Genomic DNA, 16,834 nt, shown 5'->3' with positions numbered 1-16,834 from the left:
AGTTTGCACTCTTACCCAGCTGCATTATACCCCGGGTAGAATGCAGCTGGCGGCAATGGATCTCCCCAGATCCACTCCCACTTTTAAGCAGATGCAGACTCAAGGAGGCTCATGTTGGGGTTCCCAGCCAGGGAAGATGCACAGGAGTCTGTTGCTGCTCCACTCCCCTCCCCGCTCAGTTTGCCCTCCCCCATCCCAAAAAGCTACACTGTTCACTGAAGATGAAGCTTACCACTGGTCATTCCCTGCATCGTCCCCATGGCGCTGAGGCCTGGTGCCTGCTCCCCAGGTGCAGCAAATGTGCTTTAAAACATGTATGCAACACCCAGAGCTGGTGATGCATGAGTACTGCTGGCGCTCCAGCCCATAGGATTGGGCCCAAAGATCTCTTAAAATATTTATATCCCATCTTTCCACTCCTGATAGGAAGGCACTCAAGGCAGCTAACATATTTTGTCTTTTTTTTAACAACTCAAAACAACTCAAAAAATCAGTGAGAAATGGCAGCAATCAAAGTTCCCACAGCAACAGCAGCAACTAGATTAATGTAATTCTCAGAAACAGCAGAGCTGCCAACCCATAAGCAGTGTCAAAAATTAGGCCTCCGAAGCTCAACAAACCAATGATCCTTCAACCATTGCTAAAGCTGTGACAAATGTGAACCTGGAGTTCAAGTTTGGGTAGTGTGTGTAGCTGAGTTGTTGAACATATGCTTTGCATGTAGAGGGTACCAGGTTCAATCCCAGGCATCTCTACATAGGGCTGGAGAAGACTCCTCTGAAATATTTGAGATGCTACTTCCAGCCAGTCTCGCCAATGCTCAGCTTGGTAGACCAATGGTCTGACTTACTGTAAGAGCATCTTCATATATTCATATGTCCCACTGGAAAGTGTTTGTGGTTACCTCAATAAGTACTCCCAATCAATAATATTTATAAGTCTAGTTTCTTGATTGAAAGTGACTGTGTGGCTTAAAAACAGAAGTTATAACTTTTACCAAACTTGAAGTATACTTTTGTTCTACTTCCTTTTTCTATTAGGTTGCTGCTGTTTAGAATTCTGCATGCAATAGTAATATGTTTCTTAGTAAACTTGAAAAAAGTGATCCTGATAGCTGTAGGTAGAATGTGGGATTGGAAGGGGGTGGGAAACAGAATCCCGGACCGTGTGTATTTCACCTTGCTGTATGTGATAACACAGGCCTACAAAATTGAGAGTTAGAAAAGTTTTTCCCAAACTTTATAGTGGTTTGATATGAATTTGGGGTGCCGATTCAAAAAATGGCATCCGTTTTGCCCTATCACGTCTAGTTTTGGAGATATAGTATAGCCTCATTAGTGAATGGTTCAAGCAGCTTCCTCATGAGGAAGCAATGGTGTAGGCTTCCTCATGAGGTAGCTGCTTGAACCATTCGCTAAAGAGACTATGCCATGTCTCCAAAACTAGACACGATAGGGAAAAACAGATGCCATTTTTGGAATCGGCACCCCAAATATACCCAGGAATTGGTGTAATGTTTAAGGAAGCAACATGTGTGTTGGCCTGTGTAATTTAACCATTGATTTGTTCACCCTGAATTCCTTCATATTTGGTATAGAGATGTATCTGTTTCTTATGAGAATAGTGATACAATTTCAGGAATTAAAAGTGAAAGCCACGTTTCTATTTTAAGTGGTGAGTTTATGAAAAGCTTATTTTGTCACAACATTTATTTGCAGCTATTACAGCAAAGAAAAAGGGGTGAAGGCTGCAGAAAAGCTCAAGACGAGTCACCTTCATCCATTCAAGTAAGCCCTGTAGTTCTTTCACCTCATTGCAACATGTCCCCATCCCGGCATAAACCCCATGACCACTACAGACAGCCTGGATGGCACTCATGCTGATGGTTGTTAACCACAAAACTTTCATTTAATGATGTGGAATCTATTTCTAGAATGAAATGTTGTGGTTTATGTTCAGTATGGGTTCAGAGCCTGTATGGGCTCTCTTGTGCTAATATCCCCAAATTCCGTACTACTTAGGAGGAAGGACCATAGTTCAGTGGCAAAGCATCTGCTTTGCATGTAGAAGGTTCCAGGTTCAGCCCCCTGGCATCTTCAAGTAGGGCTGGCAAAGGCCGTTGCCAGTCAGCATAGACAATACTGAGCTAGATAGACCAATGGTCTCATTCCACCTAAGGCAACTTATTATGTCTTATGCTTCACTGGGATTTGTGGGCTCTCGGCTCCTCCCATCAGCTGATAAATCATGTTCATCCAAGTTTTGATCAATAACACTTTGTGAAAATCCACTCCTTCCTGAAGAAAAATTCTATTCAATTCTCAGTTTAAAGTTAAATATAAGTCTATAATGTGCTCACAGGAACACATTGCAATGGGAAAATAGCAGGTCATCTTGACTTTTTCCTCTTGAAAACTCATCTTAATTAGAAGAGATTGAGGACAACCCAAGCAGACTCACTCTGTGTTCGCTGCTATCCTGGTGTATATGCCCCCTGATGGTCTTATAGCCGCAGAGTCTTTACTCCAATGTTTCAAACTCTGTAATTGAAATTAGTGTTTTCAGTTGGAAAGTTGTGGCTTTCCCTTCTAGCCTACACAAAACCTTGAAAGCCAATCTTATCCCTTCTGGCGATCTACACTGCAGAAAGTGACACTTACCCTGATATTCACAGTAAGTGTATCTGAAGATATAGAGGCAAGGTTTCCAAAGTGTGTGTGGTTATGCCCTGGGGTATCTCGACGAGTGCACAGGGGTGTCATGGGCTGCTCACTGTCTGGCAGCACAACTACGCTGTGACCTGAAAGACCACAGAAGGTTGGTGTGGCATGCTCTGTGCATAGGTTTTTCACTGCTGGAAGGGCCCTCCTGTCTGCCCTGAGCTTCTTACTGCTGTTGTCAGGGTCACTCAGTGGTCTCTGACTGGCGATGATGTCATCTTGTCACTGCCACTTACTTTTGGGTTCCGAGTGTTTCATTTGCAGAACGGAGGATGTCATAACAGCGTTAAGTTTGGGAAGCGCAGGTATAGAGTCTTCACATTCCAGCATTATAGAGCCTGATTCCAGCAGCGAGCACAGATGGGTCTAGTTCAGCCCTGAAAAAAATCAGTTCTCCTGTGCCTCCAGCAGCATGTAGATTTGCTGGTAGCAGGAGTTTATTTGGGGACTAGATGGAAATAGTTATGGTTATGCCCTGGCTTATTAAATATTCTTGCCTTTTTAACTAGGGAAGCAGCCCAAGAGGTGGATGGTAAGGTTCAGCTCTTCAAAGAGAACCGCAGGAGGAAGAAAGAAAGGAAAGGGAAAAAGCGCCAGAAGAAAGGAGATGAATGCAGCCTTCCTGGACTCACCTGCTTTACCCATGATAACAATCACTGGCAGACTGCACCATTCTGGAATTGTGAGAACCATTTGTAGCAGATGACATGTTCATGGGAGTAGGAGGAGCTATGCTCATATATTGGGCTGGAAAGCATTTGTCTAATTTGTTTTGGACCATATTTGGGCTGGAAAACGTACAGGCCACTAAATATGGTTTGCATCGTATCAAAATCAGTGGTGTTTTTTAAAATCAAATTTGAATTTAAGTTTTTAAGAAGCTGTTAATTTCATAACATGAGACTAAAATTTAATGCAGTTGTGTTAAAACCTACACTGACACTAGCTTGTCAACAGTAGTAATGACACAGTAGACCATGGAGGATATTCTTCTGTTGTGTTTGCCTACCCCAGACAGAATCTAGATAAACAGGGGAAATACTTGATCCAGGGAAAGCTAAGCACTTTAAACTCCATTGATTTTAATGGGAAAGGTTTATGCATTTGGTTGTCTACAGGAAAGACCTGTGGTTCCCAGTTTCTATGCCGTGGTGCCCCAGAATGCTACAGTGAACTCACAGGAGCGCAGTGGGTTATTTAGATTTTAAAGGAAAACACAGCAAAGGAAGGGTGCAGTGAAAAAATTACTGGGAACTGTAGGGGCACTGTGAACAGGGAATGTTCGGGAACTTCTGCTCTAATTGCTGGATAGTGTTCCTAGTGGACTATAAAGAAACATTTAAATAAAGATCCAATCTCATTTTTAACTTATTTTGTCTCAAAAAAAAACAAGCATAAAATCCACCACATTGTACGTAAGGATATGTAGTATAGTTTTATATACTAGTTTTGTATACTTTTTCATAGAGAGCTGTGAAAACTGATTAAAATTAATGGTACTGACGGAAAAATCTTCTGTTCAGAAACATTGGACTGCATGCAAAGATATCTCCTGTTGGTGCCATCAGGTTAAAATGTGCTGATCATCACTTTAGGGGAGGGGTAAAGATGCCTAGAATCCCAGGTGGAAACAGCACTGTCAACCTTAACAGTACCCACCATCTATTCAGATGAGATGTAGAAAGAAGCACACTGTGCACTTCCAGGTACTGGATGTGCAAAAATGTTTTTCCTTAAAATGCATCATTTAATGCATGAGAGACCTAAGGCAGAACAGTTTACATATGGAAGCATATATCAGTGGTTCCCAAACTTTAGGAGCCTGTGGAACAGTAATACAAAAATTGGCATTGTCATGGACCACATGCAACCCCCCACCACCTGCAAATGCAATTAAATTTGTAATAGAGATGTATTAGAGATTTATTAGGATTTTTTAATAGATGTTGGTTGGTTGCTGCTTTTGTTGCCAACTGTGGGTGGTCCATCCTCCTCTCTTTTCGCCCGTGGGGAAGCATCTTCCAAGCTTTGTGCTTTCTGCAAAATACCAGAGTGGAAGGAAAATGGACCAGCCACAGCCAACACTTCAATGCCGGCTGCGGGTAGTCCATTCTTCACCCTCTCTGGTGGTCTGTGAGAGAGTGCTCACTAAGCAAGATGCTAGAAGTGATCAACGGCTATTTTTGTTCCTGAGATCTCCTAGATGCCTTCTCAGGGTCGTGTGAACCCCCTGTGATCCACGGATCATAGGTTGGGAACCAGTGTTATACATGAATTGCCTTTTCTGGACTAGGGACAACATATATATTCTACTACTGCTTGGTTAAGATTATCTTTTTCCCCCCTTCCTCTCAACAGTGGGGTCGTTCTGTGCTTGTACAAGTTCAAACAACAACACTTACTGGTGTTTGCGAACAGTAAACGAAACACACAATTTCCTCTTCTGTGAGTTTGCTACAGGATTCTTGGAATATTTTGACATGAACACTGATCCCTACCAGGTAAATCTGTTGTGAAAACTCTTCAGAATGGGGTACCATCTGCAAGTTGAGTGATTGCACTTGCACATGAGATCAGGTGCCATTATTTGATCTCTTGACCATGTGACATTTTATACTTTGATTCTTATGACCAAGTACAAAGTATACGAGAGCTTGTATCAGCTTGGAAGACTGCATGCATGAATAAATTAACTTGCCCATTTTAAATTGTAATGTGTGCTTTGTAGGATTGGTGGTGAAGCTGTAGCTCAGTAACGGATAACTTGATTTGCGTGTAGAAGGTCCACAGTTTAACACTCATATGAGTCCTATCCAGAGATTATAAGACCCAGGAGAGCCACTGTCACAGTAATCAATTTTGAGCTAGATGGACCAAGAGTGTAAGGCAACTGACTCGGTAGAAGACAATATCCTATGCTTCTATCCTTGTTTTACATATTTTGAAAGGAAATTGCCATTGCTACAACATGTTCTGTAGCCAGCAACAACTAAGAGTTGTCACATGTGAGCTTGTAGAACATCTTTTCTTTCTTTCTGTGCCCAGCTTACAAATACAGTGCACACAGTTGAACGAGGCATTTTGAATTGGTTACATGTACAGCTAATGGAGTTGCGAAGTTGTCAAGGTTATAAGCAATGCAATCCAAGAGCTAAAGGATTTCACACAGGTAACAAAAAGCATTATTTTTTAGTTTCTTGAAAGTTATTCTCTCCCCTCCCTTATTATTTCTAGGATAAAAAATTGTGCTGCAAGCTTAACCAGCATGTGCTGTTTGGCACCCAGTGAATATAGAAGACATGTTGCTTGCTGTTCAAGGATCTGTTTGCTTTTGTAATTGTGACATAGATGAGTTTGACTTTGTGCCCTTGCTTCATATGTACAGGAGTTTGTATCCTAAGTTGTTCAGCAAATGGCACTTCCATCGTACCAGCTAGGGATTTTCGATAATCCCTGCCCCCCTTCCATCTAGTGCTCCATGAAAAGTGGCTCCTGAGGGTTGGGGAGACCATCTAGATTAGAATGGCATTGGGGGCTGCAGCAGAAAAGTGGGGTTGGAGATTGCCCCCTTCCCCATGTGCATGAGCAGAAGAACAAGATACAACTCAATTTTTCACTTTCTGTCAGGCTTCGTTTGAACTAGACTTCAACAGAGCGTAGTGTGTTGTTGGTTCATATGCTTGTTGCACTGGAAAAAGAGGCAAAGAGTTTGCTTTTGAACCATGCAAAGTACACTTCCCCAGCATTGAATAACTCCGTTTGCTTCCCAGAATGCATCTGGAAATTGGAATAAGAGTATGTGACTTCTACGCAGGCTTGAGCTCAGGTTCTTCTCATTTTAGAAATTGTTAGGAGACCCAGCTGTGAGACCTTAATGTTCTGTTAATTCTTCCTGTTCATTTGCATGGTGTAAATGCCCTTCAAGGCTGGACAAGGCTGAGGCCATCTTCTTTTGTGTATGTGTGAGAAATAGAGGCCTGCTTTGCCTATAGGAGAAATGGAGAACTTGCCCTGGTTATGGGCTCCATCCCACAGAAGGGCTTATTTGAATATTATTATGAATCCATATTTAGCTCTCATCTTTCTGCCCTCTCCCTCCTCCCCTGTGGACTGATGATTATCTGTGGACTGAAGCATGTCAAATTTAATTTCAGTAGATTATAGAAATCCAGTATGTATGTTGTGGGTGGTGTTGCCTGGAAAATCCCTCTTTCCACTTTTGCAGCAGTGAATCAATAAACATTCTTCTCTTTTGTAATTTAGCACTTTACTGTTTACTGGGTTTCTTTGTTGGGACTGCTGCTTTACCCTAATTATAACCCAATAAATTTCTTTTTAGGAATTAGATGCTGTGCATGGAAAGCTACATTGTGAATGATTTTACCAAATCTAAACACTAACAAAAGTTACTCTTGTATTTTCCTATATCAGGAAATAAAGATGGCGGAGGCTATGATCCACACAGGTATCCACACTTTATTATTCTCCTCAGCAGCTTCTCTCCAAATAATTGCATGAACCAGCCCATTTTGACTAATGTCTGTGTCCTGCCTATTGCACATTGCCTCGCTTTTGCTGCATGCAAGCGTAACAGTGCTCTTCATCTGGCCACTGGTCTTTGCATTTGCTACTTTGCATTTAACTTTGCCCACATGGAGACCTCATGTGGCTCATTTTACATTAGTCCTGCTTTAGGCATTTCATTCACCATCTGCTGGGTGGGGGAGGAGTGGGATGGGAAGGCATGGTACACTCTTCTGAAACATAGGTGGCTTTTGTGACTGCCTCCTTAAAATGTTCATGCCTACAAAGGTAGAAGGCTGTTTTTGTTGGTTGGTCAGTCTTGCAGATTATTTCCAATATCTTGCATTACAAGTGTGCTCGCAAAAATACCATGTTGCTATAGTCGGTGGCAACTAATCTAACTGATAGGGCAGTGAAAAATATACTTTAGCACTGCATGTCATCTCTCATACAACCCACTGCATAACAGTTGACATCCTGTATGAGTTGGTGTTTAAAATTGTGATTTGTACAGATCCTTGAATTGCAAGAAGTGAACCTGACACAGGATATTTGGACATTTTTAGGACCATTTCCATGTGTAATAATGTAATAATATGTGAACTTTTAGTTGAAAAGCGGTATATAAATACTGTTAATTAATAATAATAATGACATATTCAACATGTTCTACATTTTCTGCATCTCTTAACTGGGGACACATGCTCTGGGGAACACAGGTATACAGGTACTCTCCCCAACATGCATTTTTTTTTTTTTTTTTGGTGCAAGCGTTCTACAGACTGGCACCAGGAAAGAGAAGAGGGCTGGTAAAAGGCTTCATGTTCAAAGTACTGAACAAGGAAGAGATTTTTGAGGGCAATAATACTTGTGGTAAGGGTGAGAGGAAAATGACACGAGAATTTATATACACAGACAATTGGTATTGGGTGTATGGATGGCCATGGTGGTGGAAGAGTTACACAGTTCAGCCAGTCTGGTTGGCTTCAGTGCAGAAATATTGACAGTTCAATGGGGGAATTGCGGGGGGGGGGGGAACCAGTGGGGTGTGGAAGAGGTCAAGGGAAAGTGAAAGAGAGATGGTGGCACATATGTACAGCATATCGTTTTCCAGAAGGGGAATGCTTGACTGAGGCTAGGCTTGAAACTAGGAAATAGAAAAGTGAAGCTCAGGGTGACCTTTGAGGGGACTATCCCTGTTATGAACATAAGAAAAGTCCATCTGAATCAGGCCAAATGCTGGTTTAGTCTAGCATCCTGTCTCCTGCAGTGGCCCACCAACTGCCTCTGGGAAGCTCATGATCAGAAAGGAGAGGCTGTCTCTCTTGATTGCTCCCCTACATCTGATAGGCAGGGGCATACTGTCATTGAACCTGGAGGTAGCATATAGCCATCTTGACAAATAACCACTGATAGACCTGACCGCCATAAATTTTACTTAATTCAGTATTTATATACTGCCTTTCTCTGCTTCTATATGGAACTCAATGTGGTTTACACAGGCAGGCTATTCATAAACTCCATTTTCTTTTAAATGGTGTTTTTACAAGTATTTTTTTTTTTTGTGAGAATTCACAGAACCCTCAACAAACCTGATGTTTCCATCCAAGTGCAGCAGTCATCCTGGCTGTGCTCTGCACTGTTCAAGCTCTCACAGCAGCACAGTTCACCCTTCTTCAGTTATCAAGATGTTATCCATCCATACCCTCTCACTGTGATTTTGCGAGGTCTGTCAGCAGGTTTCCGTAAATGTATATAAACCCCTTTTAAGTTATCCCAGCTGACGTCACCATAATCTTGTTTTATCTGAATTCCACAGACTAATTATATGCCGCTTAAAGAAGTAAACTTCTTTTAGTCTCTCCTAAATCTCCCATCCCATCCTTTCAATTGGATGACCCTTGTCCTAATATTGTGAGAGAGAAAGAAAACTTCTGTCTGGCCTGTCTCTCGATCAGGGCCAACCTAAGGCTTCTTGGTGCCTGAGGTGATATGGCAAATGCTGCCCTTCCCCTTTACCTAGCAATGCACCAGAACTGAGGTTCTTCTCTATTCCCTTGATTCAAAAAGGAAGCATGGCCTGGAATACCAGCTGCAAAGAAATAAAGCCCTCCTGCTTGAGGGCTTTCCAAAGGCAGCTGGTGGGCCACTGGGAAATGGGATGCTGGGCTAGGTGGGCCTTTGGCAGGGGAATATAGTGGAAGAGAAAGTATGGAGGAAATGAGAATGGAGGACTATAACATTTCTGGACTCTCTTTGGAGTGGGTGGAGAAGGAGCAGCAGTGAAGTGGACAGTCTTCTGCCTGAGACAACCACTGCAGTCAGCCTTGTGGATGGGCTAACCCTGCTTTTTTAATATAATTTTGCCTGCATAATTTTATAAGTCTCAGTCATGTTGTTCCCAAAAGCTCAAAATCTTATAACCTGGACTCATGATGAAGGTGCTCCAGCCCTCTGATCACTTTGGTTGTCGTCTTCTGCATCTATCGCTCTGATCCCATCAGATCCCATTTGTAAAATTGGGATTTTTTGGCCCCAATGGACATCATTTGACATGTATTGACATTTAACTGTATTTGCCACTGGGTTACCCTTTGATCCTGTTTGCAGAGGTGTTTTGGAACTCTTCACAATCTGCTTTGGTTTTATCACCTAGTTATAAAAGTGAGGGAAATCATTTCAGGTCTGGGCTGGAGACCTAAAGCAGGGGTCTCCAAACCCAGGCCCGGGGGCCAGATGCAGCCTGCGGAGAGCTTCTCGACCAGCCTCTGATCCCCTGAGAGCCTATGTCCCAGTTGACCAAACACAATCAGAGTTGTGCTTGTGGGGTGGGGAAATGGGGGTCCATTTAAGTGTGTGTGCTTTATTTCTTGGGCTGTGTTGGTACTTGGAGAAATCCTGGACATTTTAGCCCATTCATTCATTCATTCATTCATTCATTCATTCATTCATTTCAGTCTTTCATCTAAGTTCCATCTCTAATGTATTTATTTAAATTTTATATTTAATTTTTTTTCCGGCCCTCGACACCGTGCCAGATATTTGATGTGGCCCTTCGGCCAAAAAGTTCAGAGACCCCTGTCCTAAAGGGATGTAGCACAGCATAAGTCTCTGGTCTGTTGCCTCTTCTCTTCCCCCCCCCCCCCATACCTCAGATATGTTGGAAGGAGGGAAAGGGGTTGAAATGTATACAGCAGTATCCTCTGTCTCCTCTCCTTGCAGTTTCCCTGGATCTGAGGTAGTCCACTGACCAGCAGGGCCCCCAGGTTTGCATCCACTCCTCTCTTCACTGGAACTCTGTCTGAGGTTTTTAAACCCAGTGCTGCAGGCTCCACAGACCTGTGATTATTTCCTCCTCTCTGTGTACCTGAATTTGACATCCCCCATTGCCCTGGATACTGGTCCCTGGCTGGGAGGAATCTTGCATAATGCAGGATGTGTTACTGGTGGGCAGCTCCATCTGTGTTTTCCCTGGCATGTGATTTCCTGGCATGTGTACACCTGTACAGTACTGCCAGAGTCAGGATGTTGCTACTTAGCTGGCAGTTCCTGACGTGCAGGAAAGCAAGTTTCCTTGGGCCAACAGTCTTCAGCCATTGTGCTGTCTTTTTCCAGATTTTATACAATTGCTAACTGCCTCAGCACCTAGAAAGCCTAGGCTTCCATTTCCTGGGCAAGCCTAAGCTAAACTTCCAGGTCCTTTTGGACCAAACAAGTTTACAAGGAAAACCTCAGTGTTCTCTTCAGAGCCCCATTCTCTCCCAGTAGAAGGAAGGGACAAAGACTTGAAGGTCTGTCAGTGATATGCTTTTAGTGATCCAACAAGTGGCAGAGCCTTCACAGTTGCAGAAAGCTTAGCAAAAGGGAGAAAGGCAGGTTCAGGAAGATGAAGTGATTCTCTGTGGTCCTTTAAAAGAGTCAAGAAAGTTATCTGAGAAGGGGGTAAAAGGGAAAACTTGGGTGGACAAAGATGAAGACTAAGCCTGAGTTATGATTCAAAGAGGAGTGAACTGGTCAGACATATAACTATCCAGACTCTAGCTCAGATTGTAATAGTGGTCAGTACTTTCTCATCACTTAAAGGTAGGTAGCTTGGGAAGACTTTCTCAGCTCATCAAGACCATTGGAAAGGTGCTCATGGCTCTTGGCAAACTTTCAATCATATTGTTCAAGTTCAGGGGAGCCATCAGAACAGAGGCCACCAATTATGAAAATGCTAGCATGGCGGTTGGGCTGAACTCTGCCAGGTTCCCTGAATTGCGGGTCCTGCAGTAAGTCTGCCAGCATTTACACCTGTCCTGTGCAGAAGGGACACAACAGTGGAAAAGCTCAAAACCCACTAGGGGTAGCAGTAATTCAAAAAAAATGTTTACATTGAGCAGAATGGTCTGAGCTGTGCCCAATGCAGTTGTAAAGTTGAAGCTAAGTGGATGGTGGGACCTGATCTTTGCCTGGATAGGTCACCTCCAAATACTACTGCCATTTGAGGGAATTTACAGAGAGAAATAACCATAAAAATCTGAAGTAAGAATGTGGACCTTGTTGACTCAAATCCATAAAGCTGTAAAACTGACTACAGTTCTGCGCAGGAACCTGAGTTCTGATTATATGTATGCATTTAAATCCATACAAGAATATGAACATGGCCAAAACTTCCCTCTCTATTTTCCCATTGAGCATCAGAATTGCCACTCGGAGGAGTATCTAAGTAATAAAAGAATAGTGCATCTTAATGTTGCGTGGAGCACTTTTCCATTACACTTGGTAATCGGACAAATCATGCACCTGGAATTACAGGTCTTTCTTGAAAATTGGTGAGACACAAAGATTTTTGTGCTTGGCACATCTCATAAGCTTGAACTGTGTTCTGAATGCTTTCTCTAGTGTTGGATCCTTCCATAGAAACTTTTGCTGGGACCCTTCTAGGATGGATCTCGCACTTTTTCTTCAATGTTTACATATTTCATGTTAGGAAAAGCAGTCTTTAGCTATTATGCATAATCGTATTACCACGGATTCTGTTGCCCCTGCTGTCTAAGAAAAAACTGTTTCAGTGGTTACAATGCACTTTCACAGTAAGCAAATACTCTAAGTCAGTGGTTCCCAAACTTTAGAGACCGTAGAGCAGTGATTTTCAACCAGTGTGCTGTGGCACATTGGTGTGCTGCAAATGGTCCATAGGTGTGCCACGGGAGTTTGGTGGAAGCCATTTATTAGTAGCGCCATTGAGAGATATTAAGCCACACAGCAACAGCACATTGCGTCTTGTCAGTTGTCAAAAAAGCTGATGGTGTGCCTTCACCTAAGTTTAGCACCTTGTCAGTGTGCTCTGAGATGAAAAAGGTTGGAAATTGCTGCTCTAGAGACTGCTGTCTGATTTATACATGCCAAGCAGTGTGGCTGTCATGGTGATTGGGCAGCAGTGCTTCCCTCAAGTAGCAGCTTGTTTAACCCTTGGTGCACACAGCCTGCCCTATCAGTTTCACAAACCACCAAAAACTGGGTCATGACCCACTGTTGGGTTCCAGACCCACAGTTTGAACCGCTGCTCTAGATTTTACTCCCATCTTTTGCAGCTAGCTTGCCCATAGCAAATGACCTCCTATTTCCTGATGGGAAAAGTGCCTGGCAGGGAAGCAGTGTGACTTCTTCCATTGGCTCCTATGTGATTGTGCCATCACAAGGATCTCAAGTGATCTTCCATTCCTTTTAGCTCTACCACTACTTATCCGTCTTGACAGAAGAAAATCAGTGCTGGTGAGAAAATGGGAGAAAGGAACAGTTGTGTTTTACTTTTTCTGATGTATCAGTGCACATCTACCTTGGGCTGCATCCTTCCAAGGCTACTTTGAAGGGGAAAAAAGGTCAGGGTAAAAGACTGAACTGTAATTTGTGTGGGTGTGTTTCCATCTGCAATCAAATCACACATGCAGTCTGTTTCATTGTGGTTGGTCATCACACATGTTCCTCAAAAAAAACACACACACATTTTTCTCTTAATCTCTTTTTTCCATAAAAAAAAAATAGTTAACATAACAAATACAGGTTTTTTTTTCATAACAAGTAAGTACACTGGGTTGTGAAAAGGAGTTTCAACATGTTAGGAGTTCTGTTAACTCTTAGCTACTGAATTGAGACAAAGTTATTTTCACAAAGATGATTAAAAGTGAACTATTGACTACCTACAGCTTTTGTTTTTCTTGCTCTCCTTTTTAAACAGAGGACAGTTATGGCATGGATGGGAAGGCTAAGTTGTCGAACTTCACTGAAAATGTCAACTGGCAAGGCCTGGAAGAGTTGTACAGCGTGAATGAAAGTTTATATGAACCCAGAAGTGACTACAGACTTAGTCCTGATGACTGGACAGATTACTTGAAGGATATAGATAGAATCTTTGCACTGCTGATCAGTTACTCTGAGCAAAATGGAAGAACAAAGGCCCAGCCTGTTCAACCTGATGGGTACTTGGATGAATCATCCACACCATTTGCCTTGCTGGAAATGAGCTCTGCTGAATCAGATGAAGGTTCGAGTGGGTTGACAGCCCAAGAGGCACAGCCTATCATGCCAACAGATTTTGGGACCCTGGCTTTAAGCCCAGTTATGTTAAACCAGGAGAGCAAACTTGAATTAAGCAATGATATTCCTGAAAAAGGGAATTTGAATCCCACACACTGGAATAATCACCAAGCTGAAGCATATCTGGATGCTGAAGAAACAGTTGGTTTTGAAACCAATTTCAGTGGGAATGATTTGACGGAGCTGGAGTCCAGACATAACTTCATCTTACAGCCAGTTAACATTCTTCAGAAAGGTTCTGTCCTAGACAGTGACTCTGTAGAAGATATTTTTGAGAAGCAGATCTATCTTCCAATGAACTCAGCTGAACTAAAAATTCATCGTGCTTTAAACACAGTTGTTGTGGAACACAAAACTGAAATGGTGTTGAAAAAAAGGGAACATTTTCTGGAAGAATCTTCACAGCTTCTAAGTACAGAAGGCAGTGCCTCATCTTCACTCCTCTGATTAGGTCATATAAACCACAAACATTTTTCTTATTGATTAGTTGACAAATAGAAGTAGCCCTGACAACTGACATTCCAAATTTATTATTGATACATTGTTATAGCAAAATAATGAGTCCTTCAGTGTGTATGCCACATTTGGTATGACAGAGTTCATTTATGTATCTGAAAGAATGAGTTTCCCAGTGTTTAAAAAAGAACACATTAATTCATTTTTGCAGTACCCCTTGTTTTTCAAGCTACTATAAAGCTTTCCTCAAATGAGTCTGAAGTCATTTGTTTTTCTCTGTTCACAAAATGGCTCATTACAAAAGAATGTTTCTGTCCACCTAAGCTTTTCGAATAATTCATTTTTGATAACTTTAACCACTGAAATTTCTTACTGTCAAAGTAAAGTTATATTGCACTTTTATAATCAGTGTGCCATACCCTTTATTAACCTGGTACTTCACATATTTTTCTTCATAATGGTGTGTAATTGCTGAATAATAAAATAGGTCAGCAGAAGAGTGGTATAGAGCAGGGAAATTGTGATAAACAATTATCCAAACAATGAGTAGAAAGTCATTTTTTAAAGTTAGACTTTATTTTCAGATTGATTTATGGAAAATTTTTTTTTCTCAGAAAATTATAACTAATGAAAGACTGATAGTAAATGAGGTAATTGACTTCAGATTTCAGTGTCCAAAGGTATAAATAGTTGAGGCGCTACATTTTTTTAATCCTTCAGGATGAAAAGGAAATTTAATTACCATTAGTTAAGGGATAGCTTTGAGGTGCTCAGAAAATACTCAGATCAGTATTAAACCCAAGAAATATTTAAAATATGACCACCATTCCTAAGTATAATTATAGATATACATGCCAAATCATTTTCTGAAAAGTTGTGCGTTGATGAGATAAATTAAACACAGTTTAGTGCAAGACTTATAGCTGTGTTTCTTAATACTGGTTATATGGAATAGTGGCTTGTACATGCATTTCAATGAAGAGACTCCATGCACACCTGGAGTTTTCCAAGGTATGCACAGAGCTTCTTTGTGCCCAAGGGCATCTCCACTCATTTCAGCAGAGGAAAGCCTTTCATACCTTCCAAATCACTGAAGTTTGTACCAGCTGGTATACTGGAATACTTTGGGAACAGAGCAGTTGGTGGGGGGATGGCAAGATTGCATAAAATTTACGTTTGCAATACAAAAAGTAGTCAGTGTTACAAAGCATTCTGTTTTAGTAGGATGTCTTTCAAAGTGGGTTGCTCATCTTTGCAGAATGTGTTTTAGGGTGTTTTTTTTAAATTTCAGCATCAGAGTAAAATACAGTGAATTGAATAATCTCAAAATACTATTTCTCTAGTATCTGAGTAATAGATAAGTACAGGACATGCATGCTACAGATGGCATGTTTCAAAAAAAGTGTTTAAACAATGCAGTTTAAAACATAACCAGTTTGTTCCATGTTCTCTGTAGGTTTTTTAAAATTTTCAGGAAAAGCTTGAGATGGACTCTGTAAACGTTTTGTTAAAATTAACTAGGTTTTAATCATGTATGTGTCATGGACTGAATGACAGAACAACCTTATTTATGAGCACGATTGATGCTGTTTGTATATAGATTTTACAATATTAGGTTATAAACTGTTCTTGTAAAATATTCTGCAATACTTTTTATAGAACAATTCTGACTTCAGGAAAGTCTAGAAGCAATATTTCTTGAAATAAAGAATGACTGTATGTGTTTCACAGAAATCTGCAAGATTTTCATAGGAAAAATTCTAATTAAAATAAAAAATTTATAATTGATACAGGAAAAATTCTGAAGCAATTACATGAAATGAAAACAAATGTTTCTGATACTATAGTAAGAAGTGTTCTAAGAGTGTTTACATAAGTACTTTTGTCTGGTTAGGGACTGGACCAGGGAAGAAAGTCAAAAATGAATGAATGTTCAAGCATAGCCCAGAGGTTCTGGGTCACTGCAATGCCCCAGGGTGTCCTATGGGTGTTGCTGGCCCAGCTGCTTGGAAATACAAGCGTGACATGTAGGTGTGCTACATGGAGATAGAGTGGTGGGCTGAACTATCTGTGGAGCTTCACAACGGCTCACCCACTGTCCATTTTGCGCTATTTTTAAAAGGCTTTTTTGGCATGACCCAGAAGAAAGTGTTGCTGATGTAATCACATCAGCTCATCATCGGCACTTGCTTCTGGGTCTGCAGCTTGATGGAAGTGTAGCCAGCCAGGTAAGATTGGGAAGCTCTGGCATAGCCGTATTTAGCTTGCAAATTTGTTTTGACCAGTGAAAAATGTAAATAACGAACTATTTAACACATGCAATTTGGATGAAAGGAAAGCATGTGGATGAAATTTGAAGTGTGGTTATAACTGAAAGCAGCTGAAAGTGCAAAGCTTGTGGCTGCTCAGTTACTACTATCCATGCCAAAACTATTGAGTAATTCGAAGATTAGTTCACTTGAACTATTGAGTAATTCAAAGTTTAGTTCACTTGAAGAACTGGGATAAAAAAATCCTAGTGGCATCAAAAAAACTGAGACCTAAACCAGAGCTCC

General features: G+C 41.4%; 1 protein-coding gene across 3 annotated transcripts in view; it reads left to right on the top strand.

The window, feature by feature from the left end:
• SULF1 (sulfatase 1) overlaps positions 1-16,067 on the top strand; it is a 112,860-nt gene extending 96,793 nt beyond the window's left edge. For 2 of the 3 annotated variants that reach the window (XM_066623514.1, XM_066623515.1), the window contains exons 15-20: positions 1,719-1,787; positions 3,230-3,402; positions 5,079-5,221; positions 5,766-5,889; positions 7,152-7,185; positions 13,465-13,595. In XM_066623514.1, the coding sequence (XP_066479611.1) occupies positions 1,719-1,787; positions 3,230-3,402; positions 5,079-5,221; positions 5,766-5,889; positions 7,152-7,185; positions 13,465-13,495 (574 nt within the window). In that variant the 3' untranslated portion in view covers positions 13,496-13,595. Of the gene's footprint in view, positions 1-1,718; positions 1,788-3,229; positions 3,403-5,078; positions 5,222-5,765; positions 5,890-7,151; positions 7,186-13,464 lie in introns of all 3 variants that reach the window. The other variant, XM_066623516.1, reaches the window with a different exon arrangement.
• Positions 16,068-16,834: the final 767 nt, after the last annotated feature.

Source organism: Tiliqua scincoides, chromosome 4, assembly GCF_035046505.1.
Source record: "Tiliqua scincoides isolate rTilSci1 chromosome 4, rTilSci1.hap2, whole genome shotgun sequence".
NCBI lineage: Eukaryota > Metazoa > Chordata > Lepidosauria > Squamata > Scincidae > Tiliqua > Tiliqua scincoides.
This window is presented reverse-complemented; position numbering and strand designations above follow the sequence as displayed.